The following is a 22,095-nucleotide window of genomic DNA, read 5'->3' as shown; positions in this document are numbered from 1 at the left end:
AGGTCTCTGTTTTGTGACAACCTAGAGGGGTGGGATAGGGAGGGTGGGAAGGAGACGCAAGAGGGAGAGGATGTGGGGATATATGTATACGTATAGCTGATTCACTTTGTTATACAGCAGAAACTAATACAACATTATAAAGCAATTATACTCCAATAAAGATGTTAAAAAAAAAAGGCAACTCCCTTATACTGCTAGTGAGACAATAAAACAGTACAATCATTTTGGAAACTGGTTTGGAATCACTAGGCTCTATAACCCAGCAGTTCCACTCCCAGGTATTATATCCTTGAGAGAGTCTTTCATACTCTACCAAACGAAAATGTCCAAAGCAGCACTGTTTGTAAAAGCCAGAACTGGAAACAATACAAATGTCTATCAGCAGAAGAATGGACAAGTAAATTGTGGTATACTCATACACAACATGTGAAAGGCAGTGGAAATGAATGATCTACAGTTACATCATCCTAGGTAATGTTCTTCTACAGAGTGAAAGAATCAAGTCACAAAAGACTATATACCATATGGTTCCATATTATAGCACACATAGGTGATAAAACTGGAAAGAGAAGAAAGGGAATGATTAACACAGGAGTGAGGATAGTGATTCCTCCAGGCGACGGGGAGGAGATACAAGCCAGGAGGAGCACAAGGATGCCTCTAAGGTCTTCTTGACCTAGACAGTAGGTGCACAGGTGTCTTTTATTATAATTATTTAAAACTTACATATGTTTTGCATACTCTTGTGTGGATTACATATTTCACAATAAAAATTAGTCTTGTTATGTTTTAGTCAGTCATTTCTCATATATTTAATTTTATAAAAAACTAAATTAGTCCAATCATTATGCATCAGTATAACCCTCATCAAGTATTTTGATTTTAAAATAAATCCCTGGTTCTGTTTGCCTTTTATAATGAATCTGCCGGGGGATGGGGGTAGAGTGCAGAGGCAAAAAAAAAAAAAAAGATATTAAGAGCTCTGGTTAATCAAGATTCCACTGCAAAATCTTTTCTTTTATAACAGTCCTCATATGTTATTCGATTTCTGATCTTTACTATGACCTTGAAATGGAGGATTACATCAACAATAGCATCAACTATTACCTGCCTGAGAGGGGAAACAGTTTGTTACTCAAAAGACTAGACGGTTGCTAGCGACTCTATTTGGATGTGTGACAAAGGATTCTTTAATTTAAAATACATTGCACCACAAAAGGTAAGGCTATGCAAAATGTAGACAAAGCATTCTCTTTTTACATACAGAAAACCCTAAAATTTCTTCTCTCAAAACCCAAGTTTTATGAGAGGCACCTAATATTCAATAAAAAAATGTTAACTCCGTTCGGAATTCCCTAGCGGTCCAGTTGTTGGGACTCGGTGCTTTCACTGCTGGGGCCTGGGTTTGATCCCTGGTCCGGGAACTAAGATCCCGAAAGCCGTGCGGCCCCGCCAGAAAAAAGTTAACTCCAAAGGTGATTAAAGAATAAAATATGAACAAGGCTAGAAAAACAACAAAAGAATTGTACTGTTCAAAAAAAGAAAAAACTGTCCAACCAGAACCACTAAATGGTCATAAAAATATTGATAATTCTAATCTTTATTGAAGGGTCCACATAGACTTAATGTTACCAAAGCGCTTTCATCAGTTCCATAGAACACACCTTTTAAACTCTAAAATGCTCTTATAGAGCTTATCTGAGAGTGATTGAGGCCTATAAGAACATAACTGAGGTGTACCACTCAAACCCCAAAATATACTTCTTCAGTTAGCCCCACTACAGGCCTCTACCACTTCTGCCATGATCTCTTTTCTTGTCTAAATCTTTACAATACTAGTTACCGGAACTACAAGTCAGTACTTGATAAACTGTAATTGTAAACTATTAGTATCACCCCAGAAAACTGAAAAGGCTTCAAAGCTGGTCCATGTTTGTTTATATTGAGTCCACGTCCCACCATCTCGCATGGCTTGAACAAGCTATGTGGGATATACTTTAGAAAGTCATAAACAATTGATATTGGTACATATTCAATGCAAAGAAGAAAAGTAAATTCTCTCTCCTCCCAAAAGGAACTCTTCAAGATACTTCAGAGAACATCTCCCCTTGAATATTCCAGGGGCATCTCAATCCAAGTCCTTGTTACACTCTAAGCTGCTCTTCATCCTGCAATCCTTATTGAGTGAATGGCAGCACCATCAATGTAGATGTACCCACCACTCTCCCAAGCCTTCTTCCCAACCAGTCAAGGGTCAAATCAAATCATGTCAGTGCTACCTCCTGTACAGTCCTGAATCCACTCACTTCTCTTCACTGTTACTAAAACTATCTTAGTTTTGAAATCATCATCTCTCATCTAGCCTATTTCAACAACTTCCTAAATGTCCTCTCTGCTTCGACTCTTCTCCCTATTTCTAGCTCCAAATCCATTTTTTGAAATGCAACAGTGCAGTGGTTAAGTACAAGAACTAAGGAGTTGTACATGCCTGGATTTGTACTCACTAGCTGTGTGCACGTGGGCAATTTTCTTAACATCTCAGCCTGAGTTTCATCATTTCTAAAGTAGAAAGAATAACACCTCTAATAGTTGATTGGAAGATTAAAGGAAGTAATACATATATTGTGAACAGTGTTCCACAAATAGAAAGGCTGGGTTATAGGTCATATATGCGTATTGGGGGTGGGTGTGTGTGTGCTGGCAGGGGGGACATGATGGATGTGTCTAGGGCTACAAAAATCACAGGATAAATATGATACAGTCCTAAAGCATTAGTATAATCTGAGGATATGAGAAAACATTTTATACCAAAATAAGGTATACTGTGGCCTATCATTAAGAACGTACATAAATATTTAAAACAGATTTCAATATAAATTTTCTCCTGGGAGGCTGGGGCTCTTCTCAATATGTCTCTGGACATATTTATACTCACCCCCTGGAGAGTACAAATTCTTTTTTCTTCCCCATATGCTTCCAGTGAAAAAGTCGGGAACCACACTGCATGCACTCACTCAACAAATGTTATTATGCAGTCACTCCCCACTGCGCCCAGGATAAAATAGGAACAATGTACACTGGTGTCCAGAGCCCCGGTTTACCTCTCCAACTCGTTTGTGTCTACTCCTGCACCAAAGTTCAATGGCACTGCAGTCGCCCACCAGTCCTATACGTTACCTCCCTCATCGCTGGACTTTTGTCCGAAACCTTTTTGCTCCCTGAATTCTACCACCCTGTCGCTTACATCCTCCCTTCCCTGACCAATTCCTAGAGTCCCTGGGTCTCAGACAAATATCACTTCCTGTTTTTCCTGAGTCCAACTCCTTTTCTCCCAAGGCTGGGCCAGGACCCCCCAGCGTGCTCCATTAGTAACACTCCTCACTCTGTTCCATCCGTGGAGCCCTGTGAGTCAAAGGGCTGTTGCCTTTCCCCCTGTACTACTACTGATCGCGCAATAAAGAGTTTTTAATTAGCTAAACTCATGAATCCCGGCCTCCACAACTGGAAGGATTCCACGAACAAGGCAATTTCAGCACTAACTCAACTGCAATCCCCTCCTTCTCCCGGGTGGGAAAGGGCCTCAAGACTGGTCATGCACCCTCCCCCATCGCAAGTTCCAGCACCTGGCAAACGCCAGACTGACCCGAAGGGACGCCGGCTTCGAAATACAGCTCAGGGGCACGCTAGGGGGAAGGACTAACACCCCACAGCCACCATCCGCCCCGCGCACGCGAGACCTGGCGGAAGTGCGGCTCGCCCCACGCCGCGCATGCGTGGTGGCGCCGCGCCGAAGGCCGCGAGGGGTGGGCAATTCTCACACACAGAGCGAGCGCCCGGTTGGTCCGGGCCCCAGGAGGGTGGTGGCCTAGAAACCCAACCGGTATGTCCCCAGCCAGCTCACAAAGAAATGTAGCCTCCAGACAGGCGGGCGCTCGCCTGTCCCAGTGCGGCTCCTCACCGGGCTCCGCACGCCGTCCTCAGCAAAGGCAAACGCCCTGCTAGCAGAGAAGCCAGCAGAGAAGCTCCGCTCCGCAGTATCCTTGACGGGGAAAAAGGCGCCGGGGCGGCTACCTGAGGACGCCGGAAACTGGCCCAAGGGCCGTGCCGGAAGTCCCGCCTCTCCGCACATGTCTCCGCCCCATCCGTCCAGGGCTACTTTCCGGTTTCGAAGACCAACAGCGGGGTCTAGTACTGCTCCTTCCTCACCGTGTAGCAGAACGGTAAGTTATTATCGAGACCTGCTCCCTCAAGGGCGGGGCCTGCTGGGCCTGGTTGCAGCAGGAAAAACAAAAACTTTTGCCTTTGCTCAGTAGCAGTTTCTCATTCCACTGCAGTGTTGTCAGACCAAATATTATTACCTTTCTTTGCCGCCAGCCTTGCGCACTCCACCACTTCTGTTTTCCAGTCCTCACAACAGGGCAAAAAGAGGTATTGGGGCAAGGAACGGTGACTTTATTTGGAAAGCCAGCAGACTGAGAAGGTGGCAGACTGGTGTCCCAAAGACCCGTCTGAGTTGTAATTCAAGGCTTATTTTACACTGAAAGGAGGGTGGTGTGGCTGGTTGTTGCAGACTTCTTGGTGCCAGCCAGACCCCAGAGGGGATGTGATAATCCTTTGTTCTTTTAGCTGTCCACTTAAGTCAGGTCACCATGTTTCTGTCAACCTTCAAGAAGACAGATGTTATCCTCTGTTCTGCAACTTTTTATCTTTACAGGAATGAAAAGTATGACACCTTTAAAGCAGCGGTCTCCAACCTTTTTGGCACCAGGGACCCAGTTTCGTGGAAGACAGTTTTCCCACCGACAGGGTGGCGGGGGACTGGTTCAGGCAGTAGTGCACGCGATGGGGAGAGGCACATGAAGCTTCGCTCGTTCGCCCACCGCTCACCTCCTGCTGTGCAGCCCGCTCCCTGACAGGCCAAGGACCAGGACCCCTGCTTTAAAGGATGAGCCTGGGAGGCAGAGCCTTGAGAATGGGCTGTATTTCAGGCTATGGGCAACATTCCTTTACAAAGGTGCAGAGTCACCATAACTAAGAACAGACAACAGAGCACACAGATTAAAGATTAAAGGAACAGATCCAATATGGAGTCAGGTTTGTTCTCCCATACACGTCTCACCCATTCTCGAGGGCTATCTCAGAAGTCATCTCCTTGATACTTCCCTTGAAACACCCAATCTCTGAAGTCATCTCCTGCTTTCCTACTTGAACAGCATCTGGCACTTATTGCTGTCTTTTATTAACCACTACCTGGCAGCAGTGTCCCTCTTTTCTTGCATCAGCTATTCCAAAACTTTACGCTGTCAAGTTTCCTACCCTGATGGACAGCTGCCACAGGTCTTGCCTGTTATCCCTAGGGGAGCAATATCTTGGGATACATAGAACCACCTCCCTCACTGCTCCTTTCCCACACCCATGTTGGGAGTCTCCACTTGTCTCCCTTTGATCCAAATAAATTAAACCCCTTGAGTGCAGAGACAGTCATCCTATGCACTCTATATGAAAATGACTAAATGAAAAGCTTTCAGGAGCAGTCTGACATAATAGAATACAGGCTCTAGTTTACACCTATGGAACCCCTTGACAAAACTGCTCATCTGCCCTTGACTGGGGACTCATTTACCAACATCCCCTCTGCCCACTGCTGTAGTCAGCCATGTTGTAAGCTATAACACTTCCTGTTCCCTGGACTAGGGACCCTTTGCTTTTCCTCCTCACTGGGTCTGGAGGTTGTTTTCGTCTTATATTTACTAAGTTTTCTGTTTGAGGGCCTACTTCGTTGAAGGAAACGGAAACTGATCCTAGTTTCCCCTTCAGAATTAGGAGCTGTCTTTGACCAGATTAAAACACCACCGAAGGTGGGTAATATTAAGACATGCATTTTTCTAAATGTTTACTCTGGCTGCAATATGGAGAACAGATGGGAGAGGTGCCAAAATGTGTGTGAGACCAGATAAGAATCTATTGCAGGGCCACAGAGAGATGCTTAAACTAAAAAGTGTGGAAACAAAGCAAACAAAACAAATTTAAGAAATCTTTAGGAGGTAAGAGAAATTGGTGGTAAATTAGATTAAGGGTAAGGGAGAGGAAGGCATCAAGATAATTATTAGGTTCCATGTTTGGGCAATTGGGTAGTATGGTGTCATTCACTGTGATGTGGAATGATGGAACATGACTAATGGCTTCCTCCTTACCAAAAGACTCAAATGGCTTTGCCTGCCAAAGGGCAAAATGAGTAAAGATGGGATGGGACCTCAGAAGGAGAACTTGAGAAAGAAAAAGATGGGTTAAAGAACCCAGAGGATAAATAAATAAATAAATAAGTAAATAAATAAAAGAACCCAGAGGAGGAGCGGAGGTGTAAAGAAAACAGTATCAGAACTAAAACGAAAAGAGTAGAATTCCATAACTTACCTTGATCATTAGTATCGGTGGACACTGCCCACTGTGTGTCCCAGGTCCTTGCACAGATGTTTTCACTATATCTGACATCTAATGACCAATCAGGGGCCAAGGAAAATTTTAGCAAAAAAGATTTCCATTTTGGTTGGTATCAAAATTTTATTATTGGTAATAACTTTGAAGCTGTCAGTAAGAAAGTAATTTATTTCACCAAAAACATTTTACTTCAGAAGAACATCTCTTTGATCTAGGATCAAAGGTCAGTGACCTGGAAATTTATATATATATATATATATATATATATATATATATATATATATATGTATAATCTGAAGCAGACTTCTGTTCTAAAACAGTTATTGTCTAATTTTACAGAGGAAGGAACCAAAAACAACTGAGGTCTTAAGAAGTTTATTTAAGTCATATGATAAAAGGTTCTGGCTAGCATACTAGCAATATCCTGCCTCCTATTTTACTCAGATGTATTGCTTTGTCTCAGGTCATTTCATGAGTACACACACATATACACACAAGTGATTGCAAATATCTATAGAGCACAGATCACCGTGCCTACTCTACCTAAAGCAAGGATTTTTTAAAAAAAGATACTTCATAACCATGTTTTTGAAAGCTTAGGGTTTTGTGGAAGTGCCTTAGGAAGCTTGTTAAGAGTGAGGTGGAAGCTGAACAGTGGGCCTATGGGTCCCATTCCCGCTTCAACTGATATATGGACCTGCTCCCATCTATTTTAGATATCGGATGATTACACTTCTCTGTTACTATTCTTTTGAAAATCCAGTTCTGTTAACAATCAAAGTTTGAAAACCACTGTACTTGGATTAAGGACTAGGGTATGAATTTGAGTATGTACACACTACAGCCAAGAGCCTTCACCACAGGTCACAGGCATATAGACACAGGGTCAGAATACACAGGACCATTAACACCACAGATATTTGGAGTCCAGAATAATCACAAATTGTTAATCCTGATAATGGCTAAGGGGAAAGATGTTGGCAGGCAGGCAGGCACTTAAGTTACTATCTACTAAAACAAGATGCTATCGTTACTGAATTGCAACTTCTCTGGATAAACCAGGGGTTAACCTGTGAAAGCTTACAGACCTGTCTTCAGGCACAGTAAAGCTAGAACTGTGTAAGAGTCCTTTAGAGATGAAATATTTTGATGTCCATGCTGCACTTTCCTCAGAACCACTTGGCTACAGAAAACTCTGTTCCTGCCCTAATATGACTGCTCTCAATTGGAGTGTGAACTTGGACAGTATTCCGACAATTAATGAATATAAAGGTGTGTTGTAATGTCTTAATGAAAATGGTATCAGGCCAAGGTCTCTCTTTTCTTTCTTTTTAAAATTCTATATGGCTCACTGCCTGTGGAGAAACAGGAGTGCCCTCAATTAACTGCTACTTTTCAATCTGTTCAGCAGCTTAAACTTGAACTTGTGCATCAGATCCTTCTAAGGCCAAAAGAACATTGCCTTTAAGTGCCAAATACATTAGTTACTCCCATGAGCCAAGTAATCAACTTAGGATCCTTGGTACATTTCTTTGGTTCAGCTGCAAGGCCCCCCTGCTCAGAGATCTTCCGCTCTTCCATCTCCAGCTCAGGCGTGGCCAATAGGCATCCAATACCTGCTCCAAAGTTTTAGAAGTAACTTAAGTCATAGAATCAAAATGCTTGCGAGTCTTCCTGATATATGTCAGCAATTCTGTTAATTCATTGAAGAAAAAAAAAAAGGAATGTGAATGTTTACTTTCATTAAATCTGTGCTCAATGATTTTACAGCAAAGAACATATATAAGTGTTGCACACAAAATGAAACTAATTAACAGACAGGTTATATACTGAAGTACAAAAACAAGTGTTTGACTTGGAAATTGAACTTTATTTACAAATGTTCTCCTATAGACAAAGATTCCATTCCACCCCCTTTAAAATATTATAACTAATACTTCCCAGAAAAATCATTTACATTGTTTTAATCTTTCTGCATAAAACAGTATTATGGGATAAGCAAATATGGGATGGTCTAAGACATAAAAAAACAAAAGACAATTTATCCACCATGAATGCTCTACTGACTGACAGAATGAAGAATTACAAATCACACCCCTTAATGTGCTCCTCCGAGAAACGGAAACGTGATAATTTGGGGAGGTAAACACTTCACAATAAAGTCTTCTTACGTAGTATGGTTTAATGGTGATTGTTTAGGATTGCTCCTGCAGGCTGCTATTTATGCTGATTTTAAAAAATAAGTCATTGTTAAAAAGGGCATAGACTTTTCTATACAGATTTTTTTTTACCTATGGAAATATGTAGATACTGACCTGGTCTCATCATTCAGGCCAATTAATAAAATAACAAACGCATGAAAAGAACTTAAAACTTAAAAACACAATCATCATGTGACTAACCGACTTACAAAGTTAGAATTCTCCCAGAAATCAGAGTATTGCTCTTCAATAGTTACTATGAATTTGAATTTTTCATAGCTGAGACAGTATACAGACAAAATATTTAACCAAAGAGTTCAAAATAAAATAATCCAAATTTCCTATCTAACATTTTATATTTTAAAAATCCTTTAAATTTTATCTAGGAGGATAATCATTCTTACATCATAGCTAAGTCACAAGGAACTTTGAAAAAAAAATTCATCCCTGAGAAGTCAAAGAAAGAAACCTCTAAAAACACAGAAGTGACAGTCCTGCACCCTTTTAACAATCTTTACCATAGCATGAACTTTTATCAGCAGTCAGCAATCAAATGTATTTCAATCTGGCCTCTGATGATCTGATCTTTTTGCAATAAAACTATAAGTGCAACATTTAAAATAATCAGATAAATAGGGACTCTGGTTTTATTGGCAGGTTTACGTTTTTGTCAAGTCCAAGGTCAGCCAGCTAAGATACGTATGTTCCAATAAAGACTGAAGTAATAACTTCTGCTGGCAGCTCTTCTACTGAGTCTCCATTTCCCCCATTGATCTTCACCCAAATAGTAAAAGTAATATAATCGCAATTGAGTTTACTATTATCAATGGCACTGCAAAGAAAAAAAAACAAAACAGTTTTTTATTACTAAAAACAATCAGAAAAAAATGAAGACATAGTTTTACTAGCATCCAGGAAGGATGGAAATACAGTATGTCATCAGAATCACATTGCAAATCCTTATAACAAAGTAACATTCAAACATGCATTGGATCATAAAATCCAAAACTTATTGTAAAGTGGGCTTGTGTGACTGGGGATAAGGGTCACACTGGTACAAGATCAATATAAAGTCATCTGTGGATAGTGCTGGTGCAGCTCTGGGAACACAAAAGCATACTGGACCCAGGCAGAAGTAGACCCACATGGCTGCCAGTGACAACTGACAGTAGAAATACAGTGCAAAGAAGATTCTGTTGCTTCATCACTAAATTAAGAATGAAACTTATCATTCTACCCAAAGCTGTGATGAAATCAGCTAACAGAGACAGAGAGAGAGAGAGAGAGACCCTAATTTTAATGGTTTTAAATAAAAGGTTTTGAATTCTTGAGTTGCTCTAAAATATTTTCTAATAAAAATAGCAGATAATGGGACCTGTATTTTTCTCTTGAAAGTCTTACAGGACTCAGATGACTTCTCTACTTAGAAGCAAAAGAATTTCTAAAAGGTAAGAACACCGTTGTCTTTCAACTCTGAGAGGTGACATACAGGTAGCATACAAATATTACATCACTGAGCATTCCATCTGCATCAAGTGGCTTAGATAAAAATAAGAGGCAAGCTAGGAAAGAAACTAGTAACTTTTAAGCAGTAAAGCCAAGTTAAATATTATAGAAAAAAGTTCCCACTACAAAAATGGCATTCACACTTGCAAGTTTTGCTACTTAAATCAAACCACAAAATTAAGAGCGTTCCACTAGTTTTTCTTCTTACCTCTCATCACAGTTCTCACAGATCGAATAAGGTTCATTAGCTGAGATTTAATTCCTGGCTCTTCTCCAAATCCACCAATTCCCTGGTCTGTTGCCCAGCCAACTGCATAATATAAAGATGATTAGCTGTGATAAAATTTATTATGCACTCACCTTGCTCCCTCATTAGTCACCTTCTAAAGATGATTTTGAGCCTTGTTAGACATAAATTATATGACTTAAAAACTTGAGTATATTTTTTACTTTTGATAAGCAGCACAAACTCATTTAATTTCGATTTTGATTTTATAAAATAAACCAGTCTAATAAATTCTTCCATGGCACTGTATTCAGTAAAGATGACTGTTGTGACACCCTGATTGTTTTCTTTCTCTTTCTAAACTAACAAACAATATTTTTCAGGTCAGAATTGAAAACCAAAGCATATTGTCAAGTTGAATAATTAGCTCAATTCAGAATTCATAAAACCCGAAGTAATTATCAGTATAAAAGTGTTGCAGCTGAGCTTCACTATCTGTTCACCTGGGGAAATGTTAATGTAAACGTGGTCGCAGCTTGGTTACGCCTTCATAGCATGCTCTAACCCGACAACAGAGGCACATCTTTTTAACTTGATCATTCCTCTTCATTTCTCAATTTTGAGGTAAGGAATTTAGCCTATTATCTAACCCTAACCCCACTTATTTTCAGTAAATGAGTCTTTTACCTTCTATCATTTTCCTGATAATATAAATCATTATTTCTTTACCTTTATCTGCTAATTCTTTTTTTATTGCCTTACGCATTCTTCTAGAGGCTTACATGTCCTCATTTCTGCAACGTCCTTCTCTTGTCCTCATTTCAGGTCCACTTTTCATATCTCACATGACTGTATTTTTTTACTCTCATATAACTACAGGGCTTAATTAATTCCTGACATGTTAACCCTTAAACTTGAAGACAGAACAAGTTTTTATTTTATACATGAAAGAACCATGTATCAGGTAACAAGATTTCACTTTGTTTAGTCAACTTTTACTTGGTTGAAATAAAGGTTAAATAACGGTTGCTTGTTTTTTTTAAATTTTTTGGTCACATCAACACTGAGATATGTTGTGGTATAAAACTAATGTAAAATTCAAGTTCACAGCAGAGCTGATGTGTTTTCACTCCCACTCACCCTTCAAGGCCTAGCTCACTTGTGCTTACAGCCTTCCCCATCCACAGGGCTGTCACTCTTTTTTGAGCTCCCGCAGCACAACTTCTATCACAGTGGTTAATACTACAGCCTCTACTATCTCTTGCCAGACTCTCAACAGATGCCTCTGCAATTTCCTCTCGACTTCTTTCTCCCTTAAAGTGTCAGATCTTTCTAGCTCACAATGTGTGATGATTCCCATTGCCTACTGAGTGAAGTTAGAAACTCCTTAAATTGACGTGCTAGCCTTGTATCATACTACAACCCTCCGAGTAACTAGTGGTTACTCAATTACCCACTAATTGCTATACATGTTAAAGGCAGCTTCTGAATCTAGGTTTATCTGACTTCAATGTCAGGGCCTTTCCTAATTCCCTCCCATGTCATAATAAACCTTACTCTTTGCTCCCCAAATAGTAACTACTGATTGTAAGTTACATTATAAATTCCTGGAAGACAGGAAATGAATTTAGTCTGTCTTTACCTTTCCCCTCTCCCCCACCCAGAGCAAGTACTTAGTAAATGTTTGTGGAATTAAACTGAATTTATAGCAGACCAAGTTAATTTTGGAATAAAGAAAGATAAGGTAAATCCTAGAATCGCAGATAAAACTTCCAAAGAAACATGTTTCTTTATTTTAAAGGCACACGAAGTGTAACCAATCATTCAATTGTAGCTTTGCGGGAGGGAGGAAGAAATCCTCCAATATTAAATGTACACATCTCTCCAAGATAAAAACAATCTCAGAAGATACACCTGCATCTTGCTTCCTACTTCTGCATCTACTTCTGTCTCCGACAAGCAAATACACTTATGCTGTTTCTCCAACGCTGACTTTTACCATATAACAAGTTCTACTGTAAGTTCTTTCTCCCACATACCTGTCTCACTCTTCCAGGGAGCTCAATCAGCATTCTCCACTACATGGCAGTCCTCTTTTTGTAATCTAAGTTCAAAGGTGTAGTACCAGCCTTTAACTACTTATAATGTGGTAAAAACGATTTCATAATAGTGTCTCTAGAAGGACATAAAACACAAAATGACCACCACCACCTGGTGTATCATTTTCCAAACCAGTTTAGTCTTACTCATATAAACCTACTTAACAACTCTGCACAATAAGAAAGCAGCCTGGTTTTGGTTAAACATATTGGTTACTGTAACGAAGGAGAAAGTTTTCCTTGACCCTCTTAGGGTCCCTGGCTATATCTGAAAATTAAACTGACAAAGACAGATTAACAGGAGAAAAGCACACAAATTTTATTAAGTTTTTACATGTACCTGGGAGTCTTCACAAGAAAATGAAGATCTGAAAAACTGACCAAAGCAGGAAGTTTTTCTACCTTTTAGACAAAAGAACAAATTTGTGAAGAATCAACAAAACAAAGGGGTTTGGGCTATAGGTAGGAAATGCAATAATGTCTGTTTATACAGTCTTCCTGGCCCTAAATTCCCTGTCTCTGGTGATAAGAGTGTCTCCTTTCCTCCCGGTACAGGAAGGATACCTTTCACACGGGAGAGTTATCTCCTGCTTTCAAGAAAGAAGGGCCAGGGAGGGAGGAGGGCGGAGTGACCTCTCTGATTCTGGTGTTTTCTCTAACTCCTTCAGCTTAAGATATTCAACATGCCACGGTGCCTTATTTGGGGGTAGCACGTCCTGAACCCCATCAATGGATACACACTTTTATCTTAGCTTTCTCCTGAAACCCTACTAAAAATGACATTAGGGCTTCCCTGGTGGTGCAGTGGTTGGGAGTCCGCCTGCCGATGCAGGGGATGCGGGTATGTGCCCCGGTCCGGGAAGATCCCACATGCCGCGGAGCGGCTGGGCTCGTGAGCCATGGCCGCTGGGCCTGCGTGTCCGGAGCCTGTGCTCTGCAATGGGAGAGGCCACAACAGTGAGAGGCCCGTGTACCGCAAAAATAAATAAATAAAAAATAAAGGGAAGAATAACTGACTTAACAGAGAAGGCTGAAACCTAAACATCCAGGGAGCACACAATAAAAAACTGAGGTGAATCGTGCTGAGAACCCTGGAAACTTGAAAGAAACTTCAAAATGCCAGTGAGGGCGACAAAGCTGAGACACCGGAGGACTAATTGAAAAGTCTCCACAAGAGCAGTTAGCGCCGCTCCTCCTTCCCCTCCCATCCCATCCCCTTCCCTAAACTGAACTGATAGGAAGAATGTCCCTCTCTTACACCCTCAGAAGACAGGAGGTTTACTCTCAGCAGAGACTGAAGCATGGAAGCTCTGGACCTGGGGACATCTAGGGAGGGTGGATTGAATTAAAGTCTGCAAACCAAGTGTCAAACTCCTGCCCACTTTCCTTGCTTGTGTCTCACATAAGCCTGGAAATAAGAACACTTATATTCTGCAGACAGGAAGTTGTAAAATTACTCTGGAAATTGACCAGCTGCCCAAGAAGACTTCAGATACTGACATACTCGGGGCTTTAATGAGACAGCAAACTTACAGAGAGGCCCACTGGTGAGCAAATCCCAACCACATACACAGAGCTTCCTAAGAGCCTCTCAGTGCTTTACTCTTTAGAATGAACTGACAGTCAAGAGGGAACAATTCTTAACGTGGAAAGACAGAACAAAACCAGAAAAGAAGACTGTGAGGAAGAGACAATGCAAGAAGTAGGAGTTCATTTTTTAAAAAAACAAACATCCTTAGAGAGAGAACAACTACTGTAGCTATAAACCCCAGAGAACAAGATGCCATAAAAAAAGGGGACATAAAAAAGGAGTGGGACTTCCCTGGTTGTGCAGTGGTTACGAATCCACCTGCCAATGCAGGGGACACGGGTTCGAGCCCTGGTCTGGGAAGATCCCACATGCCGCGGAGCAACTAAGCCCGTGTGCCACGACTACTGAGCCTGCGCTCTAGAGCCCGTGAGCCACAACTACTAAGCCCGCGAGCCATAAGTACTGATCCTGCATGGCACAACTACTGAAGCCCACACCACACCTAGAGCCCATGCTCTACAACTAGAGAAGCCACCGCAATGAGAAGCCCCCGCTCGCCGCAACTAGAGAAAGCCCATGCAGAGCAACGAAGACCCAACGCAGCCAAAAATAAATAAATAGATAAATAAATAGATAAATCCACTATATGATTTTTTTTTTGTACATAAAGCATCATTGTGGAGCACTAAAAGAAACAACACGTTCTCTGCACTACTGCCAAGATAATGGCTAACCTATGTGTATAAATATAATAGCTCTCAGGTCAAGAATCACAAGAATATGACAATGGGAACATAAAGTTATTTAGAAAACATTCATTGACTGATGGAATGAATTGTAAAGATGAAAGGACCCTTGTTGTCAGTCTACTGGAGGGGACAGAAAAGAAACTGCAGTGGTATATTACCCACAAAATGGGTCAGAGATGGTTTCTGGGAAAGGCAAATGCCAGAAGTAGGCCTTAAAGGATAGGCTGAAGAGTTAGCCAGTCAAAGAAATGAAGTAAATCAAGGTCATCACAGGCATTATTTTAGTAATTTGAGTCTCCTTTCCTTTTTTCTTGGTCTAGCTAAATGTTTGCCGATTCTGTTGATCTTCTGAAAGAACTAGCTTTTAGTTTTGTTAATTCTATTGTTTTTCTACTCTGTATTCCATTAATTTTCACTGTAATCTTTATCATTTGCTTTGTGTGTGTGTGTGTGTGTGTTGGAGAGAAGGAAGAGCTGGTTGTGGCCCAAATGCCAGAGATTCTCACTGCTCTTACTGAGCTTTAATAGATTTTCTTGGGGGAAAAAAAAAAGTTTCTTCATTTGTTGTACACTCTTATGACAATTCCCAGAGACTTCAAATGTTCGTTTTTAAAATAATTTTCACTAGTTATAGTTGTTTTATTGGAAAGAGGGTCCAGTGGAGGTTCTCACACTACCATTGTGGAGGTGCTTTCCATTAATAATTGCATTTCCAAATAATTTGATTAAAACTGGGCAGAGGACTTGATTAGGTATTTTTCCAAAGAAGAAATAAAAATGGCCAACAAGTACACGAAAAGGTGCTCAACATCACTATTCATCAGAAAAATGTAAATCAAAGCCACAATGAAATATCACGTCACACTTGTTAGAATGACTATTACCAAAAAGACAAGAGACAATAAATGCTGGCAAGGATGTGAAAAAAGGGAACCTTTGTGCACTGTTGACAGGAATGTAAATTAGTACAGCCACTATGGAAAGCAGTATGGAGGTTCCTCAAAAAATTTAAAATATAATAGAACTGCTATATGATCCAGCAATCCCATTTCTGGGTACTTTTCCAAAAGAGATGAAGTCATTATCTCGAGGAGATATTTGCACTCCCATGTTCACTTCAGCACTATTCACAATATCCAAGACATGGAAACAATCTAAGTGTCCAGTGACAGATGAATGGATAAAGAAAATGTTGTGTACATATATAATGAAATATTATTCAGCCATAAACAAGGAAAACCTGCCATATGTGACAACACAGATGGACCTTGAGGACATTATGCTAAGTGAAATAACTCAGAGGAAGACAAGTACCGTATTTATCTCACTTATACGTGGGATCTAAAACCATCAAACTCATAGAAAGTGAGAGTAGTATGGTGGTTGCCAGGAGTGGAATGGTAGGGGAAATGGGGAGATGTTGGTCAAAAGGCACTAATTTCCAGTTATTAGATGAATAAGCTCTGGGGATCTACTGTACAGCATGGTGATCCAACACTGTTTACTTGTAAGTTGCTCTGAGAGTAAATCTTAAATGTTCTCACCACAACAACATTAACAACAAAATGATAATTATGTGAGGTGAAGGATATGCTAACCAGCCTTACTGTGGTAAGCATTTTGCAACATATACGTGTATCAAATCATCACATGTACATCTTAAACTTAGACAATGTTATTTGTCAATTAGATCTCAAAGCTGGGAGAGAAAAGAATGATGTCTCACATTTATAAATGGTTATATAGATACCCGCTTAATAGCCTCAGTTCTGTCACCTGGCCTGCAAAAGCCTACTTTTTTTTTTTTTTTTTTTTTTCGGTATGCGGGCCTCTCACTGTTGTGGCCTCTCCCGTTGCGGAGCACAGGCTCCGGATGTGCAGGCTCAGTGGCCATGACTCACGGGCCCAGCCGCTCCGTGCCATGTGGGATCTTCCCAGACCGGGGCACGAACCCGTGTCCCCTGCACTGGCAGGCAGACTCTCAACCACTGCACCACCAGGGAAGCCCAAGCCTACTATTTTTATAATATGGCCCTTTCAGAAAAAGTTTGTTTCCTTCTAGCTTTGTTTTACCTTTCTCATTTAGATCTACAATGCTCTTGCAATTGGCTTATGTGTTTAGCCAGAGACAGACGGTCAAGATTCACTTATTTCTTTTTGAATATCCAGTTAACCTAGAATCATTTATTGAAGGACCATCCTTTCTATCACACTCTACTGTTAACTTTATCATAAATTAAGTGTCCATATAAATATGTGTCTGTATTTGGATTCTCCACTCTGCTCCATTGTTCTATTGTCCAACAACCTTTTAGTAAATTTCTTTCTGTTTAATCAGGCAGAGTCAGCTTCTATTGCTTGCAACCAAGAACCCTGACAGGAATGAGTAATCTCAGGACTCAATCCTTGAACCACTTCTCCCTCTGAGAAATAGACTTCATTCCAATGGTTTCAAATTACCAGCCAACACCAAAAATCCCCACGTGTAAATCCTTCCCAGACCTCCTCCCTTCTGGGCACCAGACCTGTATATGCAAATGCCTACATGATATCTCTACTTTGAAGCCTTAAAGGTACCTAAAAATAGGCTAATTCCTATTCCTATTCCAGGACTTAGCTTTAAATGCTATTTCCTTAAGAACTGATGCTGTTCTGATTCAACCAGGAGGTTATATTCCCATGGTTCTCACCCAGTTCTCTTCCTTCAAAGCATTTATCTTAGACTCAAGTATCTGTATAATTAGACTCTAAGATATGAGAACAAAGATACTGTGTTATGCTCACTGCTACATCTTTTCCACCTAGCTCACGGTGACTGGCCTATTTGTTATAAGGAATGAAGAAAAACTTCCTGCCACCAAATTTGGGAACCTCCTCCTTCTCCAGCTAATCCTTCCTCCTTTTTCAATGAAGAAAGTATCCCACCTCCCACTTAATGCCATCTCCTCCATCTGTGCCTTTGGACCCATCCCTATGCACCTTCTCAGAATCCTTGAGTTATCAATTACCTCTTTTCTCTCCGGTACCTTTTATTTTTCTCGCATTACTAGATCTTTTCCCTTAGCAATTCCTTTTCTAACCTTTAATTATGAAAGTTTTAAAACATACTTATCACTCAGATTTAATAATTATTGATTTTTTGCCTACATGCTTCATCTTTCTTTCTGCTTGATTACTTTAAAAATAAATTACTGGTACTGAAATATTTCAGTATGCATTTTTATCACACTAACAAGATGTACAGTGATTCCTTAATATCATCTAGTATCTACTCCATACTCAAATTTCTTCAAATGTTACCAACATATTTTTTTTAATTAATTAATCAATTAATTTATGGCTGTGTTGGCTCTTCATTTCTACGCGAGGGCTTTCTCTAGTTGGGGCAAGTGGGGGCCACTCTTCATCGCGGTGCACGGGCCTCTCACTGTCTCGGCCTCTCTTGTTGCGGAGCACAGGCTCCAGACACTCAGGCTCAGTAATTGTGGCTCACGGGGCTAGTTGCTCCGCGGCATGTGGGATCTTCCCAGACCAGGGCTCGAACCCGGGTCCCCTGCATTGGCAGGCAGATTCTCAACCACTGCGCCACCAGGGAAGCCCCCCAAAATATTTTTTACAGTTGATATGTTTGAACTAGAATTCAATCAAGGTCCACATGCTGCATATGAATATCTCCCTACATCTCTCTCTCTCTTTTTGTCTTTTTTATATTTTGTATATTTGCCTCAGTGGTCACTTCCTCCCCACTTATTTCATGGCATTGACTTATTGAAGAGACCTGACCAGTTCTCATTGTCGCTGCTGAGACCTAAAAAACAAAACAATCATAAAACATATCTTTGGGGCTTCCCTGGTGGCGCAGTGGTTGAGAGTCTGCCTGCCGATGCAGGAGACACGGGTTCGTGCCCCAGTCAGGGAGGATCCCATGTGCCGCGGAGCGGCTGGGCCCGTGAGCCATGGCCGCTGAGCCTGCGCGTCCGGAGCCTGTGCTCCGCAGGGGGAGAGGCCACAACAGTGAGAGGCCCACGTACCGCAAAAAAAAAAAAAAAACAAAACATATATCTGCATCCCCTTCCACCTACCATTTCATTTCCTCCAACTCAGTGATACATTTGGATAATTGTGCTGTCTCCATTCTATGACTTTCCACTCGCTCCACCCCATTCCAAGGTGGATTTTACCCACTGTTGTAACTGCTCTTACAGAATCACAAATGACCTCTACTACCCTGAATCCTCAGGACACTTTTCAGTCCTTATCTTGCTTGGCTTCTCAGAACATTCCACTGTTGTATTCTCTCTCCTGCTTCAAACACTCCTTGGCCTCTGTGAAATCCCACTGTCTAGATTTCCCTATCTCTCTGTTTTGCTCACTCATCAATTTCTCCTGTCAGCTCTTCTATCATTACCAGAACATTAAATACTGGAAGAGATTTTAGGACTGTCCTGGTCAACAATTCTCCTTTGTAGTCTATTCCTTCCCTGAACAATTTCATCTCTTCACATGGCTTAATTTATCATCTGTGGTTGACAGACTCAAATCTCACTCTCCACTCTGGCTCTTGCTTCTGGTCTATGGACTTAAGTCCAACTGACTATTCTGTATCTCCACTTGGCGTATCTCACAGAAATCTCAATCTCAGCATGTGTGAAACTTCTTTATCTCTTCACCTTGTTACCTGCACCACCCCCCACAATTTTCCACCAGTGCCACCTCAGTAAAGCTACTACCCTTCACTCAGTTGCTTAAACCAGAAAACCAAGAGAGATCTTTGACTTTTTCCTCTCTCCTCATTCCCAATGTCCAAACAGTAAATTCTATCTTTTCTACGTTTAAAATATCTTCTGATTTGTACTAGTTTCCTAGGGCTATTATATCAAAGTGCCACAAACTATGTGGCTTAACAAAATGAAAGTTTATTTTTTCACAGTTCCAGAAGTCCAAAACCAAGCGGTTGGCAGAGTTGGTTCCTTTTCGGGGCTCTTGGGATAATGTCTATGCCTCTCTCCTAGCTTCTGGTAGTTACTGGCAATCCTTGGCATTCTCTGGATTGCAGATGCACCACTCATCTCTGCCTCTGTTGTCACATGGCCTTCTTCCCCCTGTGTCTGTGTGTCTCTGTATCTCTCTCTACCCATAGGGACACCTCATTGCACGTAGGGTCTATCCTTTTCCAGTGTGACCTCATCTTAACTTAATTTCACCTGCAAAGATGTTATTTCCAAAAAAGGAAACAAGGGTTAGGACTTTAATATATCTTTTAGGGGCATACAATTCAACCCACAATGTGATTCCTTCTACTTTTCTGGATAGCACAGTGGTGAAGAGATGAACGTGAGTCAGACTGCCTGAACTGAACCCTAACTCTGCTGCTCTCTAGCTGTGTGATCTTAGGAAAGCTACCAACTCTTTTGTGTTTCTGGTCCCCATCTGTAAAGCAGGAATGAAAACAGTATTTGTCTCATAGGGTTGTTGTGAGGGTTACACAAGTTAATATGTAGAAAGCACTAGATACAGATCCTGGCACATGGTAAGTGTTAAGTGTTAGGTATCATTATTGTTATTATACCCATTCAACTTATATTATACCCACCATCTCTACTTGCCCTATTTGGAATGGTGCTTTCCACATCCACTCTTCTACACTTCTGATCTGTTTGTTCTCCACACAGTAACCAGCAAATAACACAAATCAAGTCATGTTACTGCCCTGCTTATGAACTTTCCACACCAATTTTCACACCAGCTCTTACTCATCACCTCCCGACCCTTCACCTAGTTAATGTTTACTGACTTATCTGATTTCGGGTTAGACACACTTCCTCCAAACTCTCAAAGATTCACAAGCTAGTATCTCCCAGCACTTCTGTTTTGTAACATTCTGCATACTTGTTATTGGTACTTGTTCAGTTTTTATTTAGATTAACTTTCATTAGGAGGGCAGGGCAACTGTTTTAACCTCAGTTTCAGCTGGCACATAATATGTGCTCAATAAATCTCTCCTGAAGGAAAAAATGAAACCAATAAATCTTGCTCATGGGTTTGAGTTTCAGTGATCTACACAGACATATTTGGTACGCTGTGACAAGTGATGCACATCACGCAGTATCCTGCCGTAATTGTGCCTCATGCAGAAAAAAGCAGTCTGCCCAGGTGGCATAGAGGTCGCTGGATTGTGAGATCCCGGTAGGCGTAACTTCTGTCTTCTCTGTATTCTCAGATTCTAGCCTGGCACATCCTAGGCACCCAATAAACTGTGCTGAATAAACTTTTCTTGGAACATGGATGACTGTATGTCGTGATAACCCCAACACGTCCCCTTTCCTCTTATCCCCAAAGCCCAGGAACCCCTATGGCCTTCCATCAGTTCATTCTTCTGACTACCTACGCTCCAAAATGAGCCACGCCCCTCCCTCGTTCACTGAAAACTCACACCCCAGGTTTTTGACAATTAAAAGCGGTCACAGAGAAGGGTACCAAATTCCTAACCTAAACTGGACGCAGGCAGGGGCGTTTCCTGGCTCATCCCCGCCTCCCCCCATCCCGAAACGCAGGGTCCGACACACAATGGGCGTCTGTTGAACAATCTTCACCCCACTGAACAATCTTCACTCCACTGGTGAGACAAAAGTGGCTCGGCTTCCCCACGCAAGGAAGGGCCCCAAGAGGCGAGCCCTCGGCCGCCCGTCTGTCCCGGCCCAAATGGTCCACTCACGCGGCCCGACTCGGGTCCGCGCCCCCGGAGCTCGCTGCCGCCCCCTCGGCCCGCCCCCGCGGCCCCACTCACTGTTCTTGAGGAATCGCTCCTCGTGCAGCACGGCGATGGCATTGACACACAGCAGGGCCGCCTGCAGCAGCGAGTACAGCGTAAAGGCCATGGCCAACCGCCCCGAGGCCCAACCGATCCCCTTCCCTCCGCGACAGGGAACGTGGCGCCGCCACGGCCGGCACTTCTTACGGCAGCCGACGAGGCCCAAAACGCGTTCTGAGAAGCTCCGCTCCCATCTGACTAAGACCCGCCCCCATCTGACTAAGACCCGCCCCACGCTCACCTCAGCAAGGCCTGTAGAGCTGCGCTGTCCAATGCAGCAGCCGGAAGTACCGAACCCTTGAATTGTGGCTGGCCCGAACTGAGGTGTTGTAAATGTAAAATACATAGGACGAAAACAAGAACGTAAAATCTCCCAATAATTTTAAAATGTTGATTACAAGTTGAAATATTTTGAATATATTAGGTAAATAAAATAATTACTAACATTAATTTTTACTGTTTATTTCTATATACTTTTTAAAAACTGTGTCTATGAGGTTATTGATAATAGCATGTGAGTCTTGTCCAATACTT

At 41.6% G+C, this 22,095-nt stretch overlaps 1 protein-coding gene across 1 annotated transcript; it reads right to left on the bottom strand.

The window, feature by feature from the left end:
* Positions 1-8,235: 8,235 nt before the first annotated feature.
* IER3IP1 (immediate early response 3 interacting protein 1) lies at positions 8,236-21,682 on the bottom strand. The gene is made up of 3 exons (XM_082852524.1): positions 21,538-21,682; positions 10,354-10,455; positions 8,236-9,471 (listed from the first exon to the last, which is right to left on the bottom strand). Exons 1-3 carry the CDS (start codon positions 21,626-21,628, stop codon positions 9,416-9,418), a joined length of 249 nt encoding a protein of 82 aa, XP_082708650.1. The 5' UTR covers positions 21,629-21,682; the 3' UTR covers positions 8,236-9,415.
* Between the last annotated feature and the right edge of the window lie 413 nt (positions 21,683-22,095).

This window comes from Leucopleurus acutus (genome assembly GCF_964270905.1).
Source record: "Leucopleurus acutus genome assembly, chromosome: 13".
Classification (NCBI taxonomy): domain Eukaryota; kingdom Metazoa; phylum Chordata; class Mammalia; order Artiodactyla; family Delphinidae; genus Leucopleurus; species Leucopleurus acutus.
Note: the sequence above shows the minus strand (reverse complement) of the source record. Positions and strands in the feature narration are given on the sequence as shown.